Below are 16,436 nucleotides of genomic sequence, written 5' to 3' on the forward strand. Positions count from 1 at the left end.
GATATTATTTAAGTATTTAATGGGATCAGAGGCTTAGTGCACAGGAAATATATTTTTTTCTATATGTTTCCTGTGTCTGTTTTACTTAGTTTAATCATTTTAATTGCAATTTCTTTTTATTTTAAGACAGGACCATAACTCTTGGATGCTATTATTTCTTTTTCTTTTTGGCAAGTTGAGGAATACCAGGTAACTGTAAGAATGAAGCTGTAACTTCTGTATTCTTCTGCATTGTCCCTGTCTCGGTCTATACCTGTCTCCTTTGACTCCTTTCCCCTTGTCCTCTTTATATTCTGGATTATTTAGCCTTTATTCATTTCACTGGGCTGTGAGTATGAAACGAAGAAGAAATCTGGGTCTCTTTCTATGAAGACAGTTACTTTATAATATGTTTTAAAACACCCTGAAAATATACAGACATTTTCCTGAGGTGTTTTCTTGTAGTGCCTTGGATTGGGGTGTTAAATGATATGTGGAAACCGATTTCTCAAGAAGAATTTGTTCTAAAACTAAAAAAAGTTTGAAATACAGAGAAAAAAATCCAGTATGTGGATTGGAAAAAAAAAATCCATAGCTCTACTTTAGGTCCCATATGTGTGGATGTGTGACATCCATCAGTGGGATAAACAGCACCTGGTGGCTGATTTACAGAGTGGTATTCCTCCAAAAAGGCAGCCATTCACTCCTTGACAACTGAATGAGTGATGGCAGCTGTATTCCAGAAGGCTCTATTTGGGAAAGCAAAATTTAGGCTAGGGTGGGATCAACATAAAAAGATAAGGAGCCGTAAGGATCTCATCTGTCTGGGTCTCTTGGGTTGGAGCCAGCCCCTGGGGGACACAGCTTCTCCCTCTTCTTCCAGACTGTGGATACTGAGGATTTGCACTGAGGAGATCCATACAGGCCACAGCTGCCCCTTGGTCAGTCTTTTTGGATTAGTGAATCAGGATAGAAATTGTTCTTCCTTTTATTAAAAAACTGATTCATCAGCTTAACATAAAACCTTGGCCTTCATGTTGAGCTGTTAGAACTACCACAGGCAAGTTCAGGAATGGTAAATCAGCAGTGCTAAGGCTTGACTTGTGCCCGACGATCCCACCTTTGTCACAAAGCCTCCCATTATTCTGGAAGTATTCCGTGGCTACTGTTACTTTACCACGCAAGGCCCTACTCATGAAAAGAAAACATTGAAACCTGAGTTTAAGTCAGGTGGACAATGAAGGAGAAAATGGTGGAACTGTTCAAAGCAATAGATCCTAGTATTTAAGTCTTGGGCTTTAACCTCAGGTTTCATGAGCTCAAATCTCAGTGCCCAGGGCGGGGAGAGGAAACGAGGAGTTACTGTTCAGTGGGTACAGGGTTTCTGTTTGGGATAATGAAAGCATTCTGGAAATACATAGTGTGATCATTACACAACAGTATGAATGTACCTCATGCCTCTGAATTGTTACTTAAACCTGGCTAAAAAGTTAAATTTCATGTTATATATATTTACCACAATAAAAAAATGAAGATAAAAATTCCAGTTCCACCTCTTACTAGCCATACAGGCAAATTACTGTCTCTCTCTCTAATTACGTTCCTTCAGCTGTAAAATGTAAGAGGATGATTATGATGATACTTGCTTCATAGGGTTATCCTAATTGAATGAGACGTGTGGGACAGACTTACACTAATTCAAAATAATCAAGGTTATCTGTTGTTCTGATGATTTATGGGTGAATTCTGTGGTTAAAATCTCATACATTTGTTGTGTAGTCCTTCCTTTGTAGAATTCTCTGTAGAAACCACCAATTTCAGTTTTGCTTATCAGATAGACTGTCATCTTTTTGATATCTCATGTAAGACTTTTAACTCTTAAGACATGCACCCTATTGACAAGGATGTGGGGGCCGGAGGCACTCTTGCTCATTGCAGTTTGGACAGCCAGTTGATGGGCTATCAAGCAGTATGTAACAACATTTAAGACATATGTAGCCTGGGACCCTGCAGTGCCACCTCTATGAAAAGTAGTCACATATGTATGTACAAGTACATGGACAGGTGTCCATTGTAGTACTGATTATAATAGCAACAAATTGGAAACTACATGAATATCCATTCTAGTGAATTGATTAGACCCAAACAATGGAATCTTATATAGCTATAAAAAAGGATGATGCCAAATTAGAGTATTCCCATGGACAGATGTCCACAATAGATTGTGCAGTGGGAAAAGGCAGTCTGGGAACAGAATATATAGCTTGATCACATGCATGCATTTTATGTTTATATGTATAATTTCTGAAAGGATATTCATCAGATTAATAGTGGTTATCTCTGGATGGGATTATAAAGAGAAATTTATCTTCTATGTTAAACACTCCTGTGTTACTTGAGGTTTTTACAAGCATGTATTACTTTTCTAATCTGCAGAACAATAAAAATATTTCCATTAAAAAAATGAAAAGAGAGGGGCACCTGGGTGGCTCAGTCAGTTAAGCGTCTGACTCTTGATTTCGGCTCAGGTCATGATCTCAGGGTCATGAGATTGAATTCTGAGTTGGGCTCCATGCTCAGTGCATGGAGTCTGCTTGAGATTCTCCCTCTCCCTCTGCCCATCCCCCCACTCTCGCACGTGCTCTCTCACTTTCTCTTTCTCTAAATAAATACATAGATAGATAGATAAAATCTTTAAAAAAATGAGAGAGACCATAAGGGGTCTCTCTGGCTATGAAGAGGAAGAGGAAACTCTTGTATTTCTCAAGGTGTTATCCTAATTTAAACCTTTTATTTTTATATAGTATCCTCCAGATCTGAGTCCATAAAAGGAAAATGAATGAGCCACTATTGCAATGAAATAAATAAATAGGATTCCAGGAACCTTAAGTATTTTAGCATCTGTCTTCTTCTGGCAAATTCAGTCAGTGTTTTGAGTATTCCTCTAGCCTCCATACCAGCAACCCCTGCCTTGTCTGCCTTCACTGATTTGTCTTGTCAGTGGGGCTAAGGTCAAAACTATGTTCATAATACTCTCATGATAAGTGCTATGGGAAGACCATAGTGCCCCAAACACAAGCAGGGTCATGATATACCTGGATTACTTATCCTAGCCAAGATCTTGCTACGCAGGGCCCCCTGCCCGTCACCAAATAGGTCTATTGCTCCCCTCCACAAACACAGGACTCAGTCTATGAAGGAATACAACTCCCAACAAAATGATGGCTGAGAGGCAAAGCAGTTTCCAGCCTTTGCTTATATGTATGTACACACACACACACACACACACACGTCGATGGGTTGCTCAACAGAATGGTAAAATGTTATTATGCAGGCGGGTTGAAAGGAGAGATGGAGTGTCTTGAAATAAAGTCTGCTGCTGCAGGATGTGATGGACGGTGGGGATTCTGGAGTCAGAACTAGGTTTGAAACCCAGCTGCCTTATTTATTAGCTGTGTGACCTTGGTCAGATTACTTAGCCTCTCTGAGCTTCAGTAGTCCCATCAATAAAATAGGAGCAATAACCTCTTCCACCCAGAGTTGTCAGGATTTAATGAGATAAAATATATAATGGGCTTGCACTGGAGGTGGTACACACAAATAATGGGGTTCTTTCCTTCTTCTCAGACTTTGGCATAACATTAAGTAGCCACGGGAGTCCTGAAAATAGATGGTTTTTCTAAACAGCACAATGTCCCAGTGTACTCTTTGTACTGCATTCTCTTTAAGTGTCAAGTAAGGGCACTGTTGTGAAAGCTATAGACAGAATATTTTAAAATCAGGGTGGGGGAAGAGAACGGGGGGATAGGGAAGCTTTATATTTTCTGACTTCTTCAGTGGTTAATTTTCATGATTCAAATGAGGATGAGAGTAACTTTCCACGTTTTAAATATTCTGTATCATGTAAGAATGAGTAGGAATCGCTGATCAATTAGGTTTAAAAGCTACTGAAATTCTCAAGAATCATTTAAATAAGGTACTTATGAATGCCCCTAAAGAGATGAGAATAACCTTCCACGTCAGCATTACATGAGTTAAACATGTGGTTAACGATGATATAAAAAGAGGTGGTATGTGAAATATCAGTTCATGTGAGGTGACGTTCAATACTAATTTATGTGATATCAATAATGTTTTAGTCTAAATGAACCTTCCCTATATATAAAACACTCCTAATTATTGTACAACCGTTACTTTCCACTTACCATTGATCTTAAGGAAATGACTAAAATTTTTGGAGTGTGCTGACACAGCACTATTATTCTGGGTCATTATTCAGAGCAGGTGTCCATCTCTTTCCCTTAATCTCAAGACAGAAAAAAAAAGAGTAGTTTTTCATTTAATCAAGTCTCAAAAAAAGAGAAAGGAACACATTAAGATAAGTAACTTTTATAGGGATGTTAACATTCTAATACTCTTTGGGATAGGTGAAGCTTTTGATTTTCAGCCAGGTTCAAAAGAACATTAAGTTTTATAAGGTGGTGGATACAGTAATTCCCTATAGGAATAGGTCAAGCTGTCAGCAAGCGATGACTTTCCAGATGAGGTTCCCCAAGCTTGAGTCAAGTGACCAGGCTTTCCCTTGTTAAACATTTCAGAGTTGATATGTACCCTCACCTCCAATGCAAAAACATGGCATTTTCAAGGTATAACTTTGGGATTTTAAGGAATTATTCTAGAAAATCTAAACCACATAAGAATTAATATAATTATACAACTATTGGTATAAAATGCATGTGTAGGTCAAGATTAGAAGGGAAAATTGTGATCGCTTCAACTAGAACATCAGCTTGTATAAAATTGCTCTATTGCCCACAAGCTCAGGGCAGATTTGTTAATGTAACTGTACCTTCTCCTTTGAATACAAGTGGCTTATGCTAAGGCCCTTAATTTGAGGACTAATTGGATTGCTTCCTCCATTCTCATCCATATAACCTCAGTTTTAAAGCTTCCATGCAATGTTATGTAACATTTACTGAACACATTCTAAATGCTAAATAGTGCTCAGCACTTGACATAGATTATTTTATTAAATTCTCCCCCAAACCTTATAAGGCATAACAGTGTCTAACTTCGTTTTCAGTGATTATTATGTACCAGGCATTGTTCTAAGCACTTTACATATATTAATTCATTCAATCCTTGTAATATCCTGGCAGGTGTATTAGTTCCATTTTACAGATAAAGAATCTGAATTTCAGAGAGGTTAAAAGACTGGCCATGGTCACAACACTCAGTAAGTGACAAAACTGAGGCTGTTAGACTTCCTGCTCTGCTCGCCTATACGCTCAGCATACTGAGCACGGATCTGGGGGCATGATGGATATCATCAATTATTTGTCTGTTTGGAGCTGGCTATATAATTCTTGGACCCAGTGCTAACGAAAAATGCAAGGCCCCTTGTTCAAAAGACAGGAGGAAAGTGTCATTAAAAATATTAAATAGACAGGCGCCTGGGTGGCTCAATCAGTTAAGCATCTGACTCTTGATTTCAGCTCAGGTCATGATCTCGGGGTCCTGAGATAGAGCCCCATGTTGGGCTCTGCACTGAGTGTGGAGTCTGCTTGAGATTCTCTCTCCCTCTCCCTGAACCCCTCTCCCTGCTCACACTTACACTCTCTCTCTCAAAAAAAAAGACATTAAATAGAAAAGGTTTTCCTCACTTTAAGAGCTAATCTCTCGACTTGTCATGGTGTTTTTAATTTGCTATTTAATGTGTCATTCTAAGTAACACAAAATTTAAATATTAAATTATTAGCACTCATTTTACCATTAATCTTTATATTGTACAGTGTCAGTTATAAATGTAAATATAAGTTAACTTGTATGGGGAATCATGGAACTCACACAATTTGTATTTCATGGCTCCTATGTGGGCATGTATTTTGTTCTTACCAAAGCAGTGGAAACACTGCACAAAATGAACTCAGCTGTCTTTATTTCAGTTCTTGATGTGCACACATTCTGCCAAAACTCTGTCTTCTGTTTCCTCATAAGTAAGGGAAGACTGAAAGGAAAAGGAAGTGAGGGCTGCCCCATCCTTCCCTTTTCTTTTATGTCATCACTTTCAGTGTATGTGATTGGTTGGCCAGCAGAGCAATGTAACATGAGTAACATAGGACTCCTTATTCATTTGTGTTTCTTTGAATGCTGTGGCCTTTTCTTTCTGTGTTCCAAGAAAGTCCTGGTTTGAAAGGAAAGCATGGCTTCTCGGGGCTGTCAGTGCCCACCTCTCTCCAGGCCGCTCACCCATAGATGAAATAGGCTTACTTCACACCCACTTTGGGTCTCATTGAACGACCATGCAGCATCAGTAGTACTGCATGCAAATGAGGTGGGAGGGAAGAGTGGGCACACTGCTGCATCTCTGTTTCCACACATGCTCCATGTCCCATCAGGCTTTAGCAGGTGCTGGTACTGGTACCAGTGTTCTGGGTCCCTTTCCCAGGTTGGCCACACCCCAGATGTGCAATCCTGGGCAAGTTACTCACTGCTCTAAAACTGTTTTCTCTGTGGTGTGTGTGTATATATATATATATATCTATCTCCAATGGAATATTACTCAGCCATCAGAAAATGAAATCTTGCCATTTGCAATGACGTGGATGGAGCTAGAGTATATTATGCTAAGTGAAACAAGTCAGAGAAAGACATACTATATGATCTCACTCGTATGTGGAATTTAAGAAAGAAAACAGATGAACATATGGGAAGGGGGGAAAAAGGAGAGGGAAACTAACCATGAGACTCTTAACGACAGAGAACAAACTGATGGTTGACGGAGGGTGATTGACGGAGGGAGGTGGGTGGGGGATGGGATAGATGGGTGATGGGTATTTAGGAGGGCACTTGTTGTGATGAGCACTGGGTGTTGTGTGTAAGTGATGAATCACTGAATTCTACTCCAGAAACCAATATTGTACCGTATGTTAACTAACTAAACTTTAAATTAGAAAAATAAATAAAACTATCTTCTCATCACAAAATGAGAATGGTTCCAACCACCTCATAGGGTTATTGTGAAGAATAACTGAAAGAATACACATAAAGGTCTTAGTCCAAGGCATGGCACATAGTAAATGCTTGGTAAGTGTTAGCTAGCCATGTTGTGGTTGTTGCTACCTCTGGATACATTTTGCAGTTCCATTTGTCTGAAAATCTTTACCCCTTCAAATAAGATAATGAAGACACACCTGGGTGGCTCAGTTGGTTAAGCTCTTGATCTCAGCTCAAGTCTTGATCTCAGGGTTATGAATTCAAACCCCACATTGGGCTCCATGCTAGGTGTGGAGCCTACTTTAAAAAAGAAAAGATAATGAAGAAACCTGGTGCAGATTCATCTTAGAAGAGACAGAAACTTTCCAGTGGAGCACAGCTAGGGGTTTCACCACAAACCTAGCATCCTTTCCACTCCCAGTGTTAACTCAGTTAAAAAAACAAACAAAAAAACCCCCCCAAAAAACCTTGAATGAAAAAATAAATAGGAAAGTTCCCTCTGAGTGGGTGTTTATAGAAGGGATGAGGTGAAGTGTTCTCAAGGAGTATGTGTATCTTTATGGGAAGCAGCTACAGGATTGATCTCAAGTATATGATCCCGGGGTCATATACCTATTTTTTAGTGTTGCAGGCGGCAGACTCTTCTGTTCCCTCCCCAGTTTTCTCCTGGGTCACTGCCCATCTATGAATTCTCTAAACCAGAATCACTCAAAGTGGGGTCCCCAGGTGCTTGCATCAGAATCACAAATGCCGAATCCTGAGCCCAAGGCCAGAGCTTTGAACTGAAACTCCTGGGGAAATCTCACCCAAAAAACAAATTGTCCAAGTGCTTCTTACACTACTAAGTTTGATGACTTCTGCAGGAGCCTAGAAACTCGGAAGAAGGAGACCTTTTTCTTTTTTTAATCCCTAGCACTGGGAAGACCTGCCACCCTTTGTTGAATGTTGGAGAAATGACTGAATCTAAAGCACAAAGCTAAAGGATTTTTTTTTTCTCCATCTGAGGACTCTTGGGATGGTTCGATTCAGATCTGATAATCAGGAGGTAAGCACTGGTAAGGCTGTAAATTTATTAAAATATTAAAATTCCTCCATAGGGGTTAGTAAATAACCACTGCTCTGGGCTCTGTGCTAGCCCACTGGCCCAGCTGCTCAGGCTTCTCCCTTGGACTGTCCTCTGATCCATCAACTAAAGGATTAACCCTTTGTCTAGCATGGGGTCTCATCTATTCTCACTAGCCAGTATGGGTGCCAGTCAGCCCCTTTATAGGTCCATCCAATGTGGTGCCTTACTCGTGGGCTTGTGCCTGTGCCCCTACCTGGGGAGGGAGGTGGGATTGGGAAGGAGGACCTTGGGTGGGTGGTACCCCATCCAGTTTACCTTGACTCTGTTATCAAGATGCCCCTCTCCACATTTCCATGAGGCCATAACGGATGGAGTCCTAGTGGGTGAGATGACGTTCCTTGAGGTGATACTGGCACCCCAGCAGGCAAATGCCCCAGGTTATGGTCACCACCAGCTGAAGTACCTACCCCTAGAGATGCTCTTCCATGACTGCTTCTGGGAACTGCAGCCTCCACGGGACTTCAACTCTGAGGGATCCTGGAAGAGACTGGGTGAGCACGAGCCATGCAAGAATTTTAGTCTGCATACATGAGGGTTCTGTGGGCATGATTTGACAGATGAGAGCCTGTTTGGTACAGATGGTGCATGTAGGGGTTAGTGTGGGGGCTGGGAGAAGTACGAGGAAACAGTTTCTCTTTTCATTTATTTGGTCAAGTTTGCTAAAATCACTGAATGCCCTATCATCATGGCATTAGCCACATTGCTTTCATTAATAAAAATGAGGGCAGGTACTTACATAGCATTTGTCCTGTGCCAAGCACAATTCTTTATTTGTTTGAGTTACTATGATTATCACCATATTATATAGATGAAGAAATTGAGACCCAGAGGTTAGTTAAAACTCAAGTAGCAAAGCCATGATTCGAACTCCGGCAGTCTGACATTAGAGTCAAACTCATAAACACCACTTCTCTTCTTCAGTTACATTCAGAAAGTTTTTGTGTGTGACTTAGTTGGTAACAGATACACACACACACGCACACACACACACACACCCTGTAAGACAATGGATGGAAACATTTTGAATGAAATTGGTGTCAGATCAGCAGATGCTGAGAGAGGAGTCCGCACCATGAACAATATTGCTGATATTAAGAGAAATTCTCTACCTACTGAGACTCCATATAGCCTAATGATTATCAAGATATTGGGGAAGTCATTGGAAAAGTTCCCCTGTGTATTCCTATGTCAGTCATGGCTCAGACAGGGCTATTGTTTACCTAGTGGCAGCATGTCAAACAAAAGTTCAGCAATCATTTTTAAAGATCAACAAATGATTTGGATAGTATTAGAAATTGATGAGCTACTTGCATTTAAGCTCATATATATACATACATATATATATATGTATGCTTCTGTTTAGAGAATACTGGGAATTAAGTGTTTTAAATTTATATGTTGATTAACTACTTACAGGGTTTTAAATATTTTATCACTTCATCTTTGCTTATTCAATTCTTCATTTTATTCCTTTGGTCCACACTTGTCAACTGGGAAAAAAGATTAGCTCTTTGACTGAGCTCTGATATGTTAAGCCGTAACCCTTTTCTGTCTCAAATTTGTTCCCTGTTTGGCTCACATTTCTTTGCTAGAGAAGGAGGTAGATTATGTGCTTTAGGTGGAAAAGGCTCTCCTCATTATTGAGTGGGAATGCAGGCAAGAAGACTGTTCCTCAGTAGGCTATTGCTTCCTTCTCTAAACCCAGCTAATTGAGCTGTCGTATTTAAAGTTTTATTGGTTAAGATTTCAAGTTAGGACTGGAGCCCTTCTTTTGCAGTTCCTTCAGGGCTACATGTGGAAAAGAACAAATGGAAAACTCAGTGATGAGCTCTGAATAAGGCTGTAAGAAGGCCCTATGGTCTCAAGGAACATTGACGGACAGGGAGTTGTTTAAACACTTAAAAACAGAAAGGAAATACAAAATTCTATTTAGTAGGTCAAAACCAGCTCAGAAGTAGTATGTGATGATCTGGGCAAAGCATTACAATTCCTAGCCAGCCCAGTCATGATTCTCTGGCAAACTGCACAGTCATGGTTATGATGCACTGGGATAAGAGGTGCTATATAAATGTTAGATATTACATAAATGTCAGGAATGATTATTGTTTGTTAATGGGGGCTAAACTGTTCCTAAGCAAAACTCTGACTCCATGCCAACACAGCGGTAGCAGAGATTCTAACCACCAAATAATCCATGAGAATGGAGTGCTCACCCCTGGTTCTAGAAAGGAGCCCAGTTGGGATCTGGGGTTGGAAAACAGGGGTTGGGGTGGTCCCAGTGCCACCACTTGCCCAAGTGACTTCAGGCCAGCTCCCTAATCTTCTGGAGTCTGCTCACCTGTAAAATGGGGATAATAATAACACCTCCCCTACTTCTCCTTCCTGTGCTCCGTGGTTCTGAGAATCAAGGGCATTCACATGGGTGCGAGTGCTTTGTGAAGGGTGAGACGCTGCAAGGATGACAGTGGTCATCTTGGATGGGCGGGAATTTAGCCTATGCCTTCCCTTTGAGTCCTGCTCACAAGGAGAAATCCGAATGGAAATTAAACCGGGGACGGGAATGGTGACTGGCGGAAGCTGAAAACCCCAGGCTCCTTCTCTCACAGAGCTGTCAGGAAGATACTGCAGACCAGGCTCCCGGATCCTGCATTTTGGCTCTGGCTCTGCCACTTGCCAGCCTGTGAGCTTGGGCGAGTCACAGAGGAGGCTCTGGAAGTGATCGCCAAGGGCCCTTCCGGCTCTGACGCTGAGTCTAAATCAGGCTCATCACTTGGCTCTAGCTGTGATTCACCTTTCGCGTCCTGGAGAAACTCCCCTCCAGCTTCTCAGACGCATGAAGCAGGGGTCTTGGAAAAGGTGGGGGCTGTGTATTCCATGTGAGAGTGCACAGTAAAGAAGTTATTCCCGTGGAGGTGAGGTGGGGTAGGGGATGGTGAAAAGGGGTATGAGTGAGTATTCTGGGAAGGCAAGATTCAGGGAACACTCTAATGAGGTCACGACTGTCGCAGGCGAATTGGAGCTGGACATCTGCTGGTGGGGGAAGGGGGGAGCGTCTTGCATTTCTGTTTGCAGTAAGTCTCATCCCGCACCCTTTAGCACCCCCTTAGCCCCCTACCCCATGTCTCCATCCCCACACCTTTCAAACGCTACCAGGCCTTGCTCGGAGGAGAGCCGGTGTCCGTACCTCCTCCGTGGTCCTGTCTGAACCGGGAGGATTGTTTCCAAGCTGACTCACACCACTAATGTCAGGGAGCCGTGTCACACGGCGCTGGGCTCTACAAGCTGTTGCTTGCGCGGTCGCCGCCGCGGCCGCCGCTCTCCGGCGGGTGCATCAGGGTCCGCTCTTGGGGCGGGGCCGGGGCGGGGCCGGGGCGGGGTCCGCCCCCTCCGCGCGGCGGCCCCGCCCCTCCTCTCCCTCCCTGGCGGACCGCAATGATTTAGAAGTTCAGGAATCCCACGTGACGTCACCGGGGGGGTGATGTAATGCACTCTAAATAGAATGTATTGTAATCTTTGCTCAGTCCAACGTGGTCCCTTCACCCGGGCTCGGCTCTTGCCTTCTCCACACTTGTTTGGTAAGTTCCTAAAAATACGGCTCGGCCACTTCTGGGGCCTTTGCATTTAGCTACTTTTGTTGCACTTGCCGCGGGAGCCATCTCGGGAGCGTACTTGGTTTGCAGGGGTTGGTTCTCGGCAGCAGCCGCGAGATTACTTGGTCCAGTGGGCAGGTCACAGGACAAGGAGTAGGGAAGATGCGATGCATTTTTTTGGAGGGTGATCTGTGTTTGTAAACACTTTGGCGGACCAGAGGGAAGTCCGGCCCCAAATGCTGGTGGACTGTGGAATTCTGCTGTGTCCTGAGGCCACTCCAGAGACCCCACGCCGTGTCCGTTCCGGAGCGCGTCTCGGTGGCCGCCGCGCCGTGCGACTGGAGGGATGCTAACGTGGAGCGAGCGCCGTGTCCTCCCCGGCGTGGTGCGTGTGTGGGAGCGCGCGTGTGTTTCCCTGATACGGGGAACAGTTATGAATCGGGGGTGTGTGTTTGCCTCCAGAGACCTGGCAAGGTGCGGAACCCTCCAGAAGTGCGGTCAAGCGGCGGCAGCGGCGGTGGCAGCGGAGACGGCGAGCCAGGAACCTCCCCCCGCGTCCCCAACTTCCCCGTGATGTGGCGGAACCCCCGGAGAAAGTTTGCAAACTTCCAGCGGGCGCGGCGAGGACGCCGGGTCACCTAGGGGCGGGCGGGCGGGCGCGCGCGGGGGGCTCGCTCCCTCCCGGTGCCGAGCCTGCCGCTGCCACCTCTCCCGCAGCGCTGCCCGCCGCAGCTGGTGGGCGCGCGCGCCCGGGGAGGGGACGTGGCCCTTGAAGGGCACTCGGCTTTCGCTCCAGGCGCAGAAAGCTCGAGAGTGGCGTGGCTCTGTTCGCTTTCACTCCTGCAGCCGTCTCCTGCCTCCGTCCGGTTCTCACTGGCATCATTACCTCTTCCCCGCCGCTGCCCCAAATGACAGCTCCCGCTTTTGCCGCGGCAGCGCGGTGGCAGTTCCCAGGACCCGGCGGCGGAGCCTTCCTCTCCGGCAGATTGACCACGCAACCGCTTAAACTTTTCACGAAGTTCGTAGAGGGGCAAGACGCGCGAAGGAACCAAGGACACGTTTTCTCCCGGCAACTGCATCCCACTTCTTCTTTGCCATAGAATTATTTCCGGGGGGAGGGAGTATCCGGTAGAGAAAGCCTCAGACCTCGCCCACCCCCTCCCCAACTTTGCCTGAACGGGTGCCGCCCCCACTTGATGCTTGTTCAAGGCCAGGAACTGGAGTGGATTGCTTGTATTTTGCGTTGTCAGAGTCCTCAGGGTGTGTTTGATTTTTATTTTTCCCTCCTTCTCTGACATGTGTCAAGGAATAAAGGCTGGATACAGGTCCATTACGTCATTCTGCAGGCCAGTAAGTGTTTGATTAACAGCTTCAGATACTCAAGAGTTCGGGGTTTAGAAATGCTGACAAAGCAACTCTGCTTTCCATCCCACCCCTAACATACTCGTACAATCACCCGATCCCTGGGCATCTTTATTGCCCTCTCCTCCCCGTACCCCTCTTCTCTACCCCCTCTCCCGCCCACACCGTTATCACTCTGGCCCCGCCTCCGCCTTTTATTGCTTTCCCTAGGGCGGTCACTGTCCCCAGGGTGTGCGTATGAGCTTCTGGTGTCTGAGCGGAGCACGGTACCTGATCAAGGCACACACAATCTGCCCTTTTCTATTATTTAAGAGAGGCACCAGCGAGCCCTCTACTCCAGGGCGAAAATGCTCAGTCCTGATAGAAAAGGCATCGCAGGACACGTTTAGAGTCCTTACGATAATACTGTGTCCCTGTGGTGACTTAGGAAAGCAACACACCCACTGCAAACAAAGTACTGAATTTTACCTAGCGCCTTCTCCAACCGTTTAGCGGAAGAGGGAAGAAGTGAGGATGCTGATTAAATCAAATATAGCCAAAAGAATCAAGACTCAACGTTTCATTTGCAAAGTGAGGGAATGTGAGTCGTTGAACCCAAACACATTACAATAAATTGGTGTATGTATTTCTTTCTCTTAATCTTAAGTTTCTATATTTAAAGAGAAAGTTGAATACTTAAGTCCTAGAATTGAGTCAGAATCTGCCTATCTGACAGTTGCAGTAAAAACACTGTGTGTGATGTGTTTAAGGGATAAAAGTAAGAAGAGCTCTTAGTGGGAGGAGGGTGTGTGTGTGCAGCAGAAATCAAATAAAAAATCTATTGACAGAGTTTTGGATTGAGTGGGGCAGAGGATTTGGGTGCTCTCTGATTTGAAGTTGGCGGAAGCTAAATTAAGGAACATTTATATTCTGAGTATGTGGGAATTTCGTGAAGAACACATGTTTTGTTATAATCAGATCCACTTTCTTCCAAGTGAGACAGCCATACTGTCGAGTAGGCATTTGTGAAACTTCTGTCTGGGGTCTAATTGACATCCTTCCCCAAGTTTGTGGCAGTATTTATTATTTATTCACATCTAGAGATGAAATAGTATAACCCCTGCAGAATGCATGTGCATCTAAAATGTTAAACTTCTTGTTTGTGATGCATAGACCTAAAGGAAAAAATGGCCCGGGTCACCAGCACTGGAGAGTGTGATTAATGATCAGTGATTTAGTGATCAGTGATTAGTGGTTTTATTCAAACTGTTACCTCTGACCAGAAGCACACATCAGAGGATTAACAGGCTCTTTAGATAAATGCTCATTAGTGGAAGGGGGAAAGCAAAGATAATAGGCATGCACCCAGGGACAACTTTCGAAGAAAATCATTCCCCGTCTTCAGAATAATAAGCTCTATTAACAGAAAGCCCTTTTAATTTAAAACTTGCTTTTATCTTGTAAATCAAAGTTAGATGTAAAAGTTTGTAGTGCCATTATAACCTAAATTTTCCCATATCCACTCGATGTGGATTATCTCAGTAGCGATATTTTTTTTTATTTAAATAAACAATTGGACCTTCAGAGCAACTGAACCCTGACAAGTTCTTAACTCCCAGGGTTTGAAGGTGTCCCCCCTTCTACAACGGAGAGTGCAACTTGCTAGCTAGATGGCGCACTGTTCTTTGGTGTTCTGTGCTGTTTTGGTGCAGGAGTCTCAACGAGCAAGTAGCTGCTTGCGAGGTGTTCTTCCACACTTCCAACAAAGTTGATTCTGTGTAGGGTTGGAGGCTAGACAGTTCTACAAGTTTTTAGTCACATTTTCCATGTCAGTTAAATCTGGGGAGTTCAAGGCTACTGGAAAAATTAGTCTCATTAGTAAAAGAAACTTAGTGAATGAGGGAGGAAAGGAGGTACCGGAGTCCAGGAGAGGTACCTCTGGGTTGCAGAAGTGATTGTAAATTACCAGACCTGTTCTTTTTTTTTTTTTTAAACTAAGAGCTAGTTTCACAATCTTGTGGTCTGAAATTCTGAAGCAAATACTCAAAGATTTATTTTCTTCCTAATCTTGCTGGTGAAAAAGAAGTTACTAGAAAGAAAGGAAGAAAAAAACTTGATTTGGTGACTGCAGGAAGCAACACATTGCTGATTTTATTCTACAAATAATGGTAAGATAATGTTTCTTATGCTTATGAAGCAGAAAGGAACTTTGCAGTTGGTTAAATGAGGCTGATCTTATGTTTTCATAGATAGAATTCAGAAATGGAATTCTTATTGCATACCGAATTTTAATGTTGCCTTTGTCAGTTTCCTGGGACTTGGTAGCATTTTGTGTGGAAGGTGTATGTGTGTGTGTGTGTGTGTGTGTGTGAATAAGACCATTATTTCCTGGGTAAAATAATGTTCATGGGCGTGTGAACTGCAGGGGGGGAGCTATGAGGCATGTTAAATAATGTGTCAGGTAAGAATTCCTTTTTCCACAGGCCTTCATGAATCACTTTAATAAGTACTTAAGTTTTAATAAGGAAGGCATTTTTTAAAAAGAAAGCTAAAAATGAAAATAAAACAAACAAAAAAAATTCTCCACATCCAGACCTCTATATGTATTCCCCTGAAGTAGGATGCTGTTGATTGAATATCAGCTATTACTTTAGTTTTAAAACTTAAAAAGAAAACAATAATAGAACTCACTGGTGCCTCCCTATAAATGTCCTCATTTTCCTTTGCGTCGTTTTATACAGATCTGTTATTTTAAAATCCTGACTGATTTGTAACAACTTGTATTTTTCAACTTTACTGAGGGTAAACATGTTTGCTCAATTGATAATATCTTCAAGCTGTTTTTGAATGTAAATTGCTGATATCCATAAACTGCCTGTCAATAAGAAGTCAGTTGTGACCTTATATAGTTTCTACATAAGTAGATAGTTTATTAGAACATTCCCACAAAAACATGGACCCATCTCTGACATTGCAGCTTTGATTTGAATAGGAGGTTAATTGAATGGTTGTTTGCCAGAGAGACTTTTCCTGTATAGCTTTTCAATTACCGTAGGTTGAAGATTTTCATGCAACTATTTGTCAGTTTCCCACACCTGCGGATTCAAAACCAATCGATCGTGGACTTTCCATGGCTGTTGGTACCAATGTCAAGTTCCTGGTCTCCTGATTTCTTACTATAATTTGCCTTTTAGCAATGACGCATCACTTTCCATAGTATTTCCTTAGCCTTGGAGTTTGTTTCTTATTAAGCTGAAAATTGTTTTGTGGGAAGGTGATGTTTGCTGTATCCTCAAGACGTGAACTTTGTGTTTGTAGCTGGTTTTCTTCTGATTGTGTTGTTAGATTAAAATTGGGGATTTGAGTGGACTTATTATGTTTGTCATCTTTTTTTTTTTTCCCTT

At 43.1% G+C, this 16,436-nt stretch overlaps 1 protein-coding gene across 1 annotated transcript in view; it reads left to right on the forward strand.

Annotated features, from left to right (window-relative positions):
* Positions 1-11,682: 11,682 nt before the first annotated feature.
* Positions 11,683-16,436, forward strand: part of CREB5 (cAMP responsive element binding protein 5) — a 388,727-nt gene continuing 383,973 nt past the window's right edge. The window contains exon 1 of the mRNA XM_035021403.1: positions 11,683-15,200. Within this exon, the coding sequence (XP_034877294.1) occupies positions 15,198-15,200 (3 nt within the window). The 5' untranslated portion in view covers positions 11,683-15,197. The remainder of the gene's footprint in view (positions 15,201-16,436) is intronic.

This window comes from Mirounga leonina, unplaced genomic scaffold (genome assembly GCF_011800145.1).
Source record: "Mirounga leonina isolate KUSES-001 unplaced genomic scaffold, KU_Mleo_1.0 Mir_174, whole genome shotgun sequence".
NCBI classification, from domain to species: Eukaryota; Metazoa; Chordata; class Mammalia; order Carnivora; family Phocidae; genus Mirounga; species Mirounga leonina.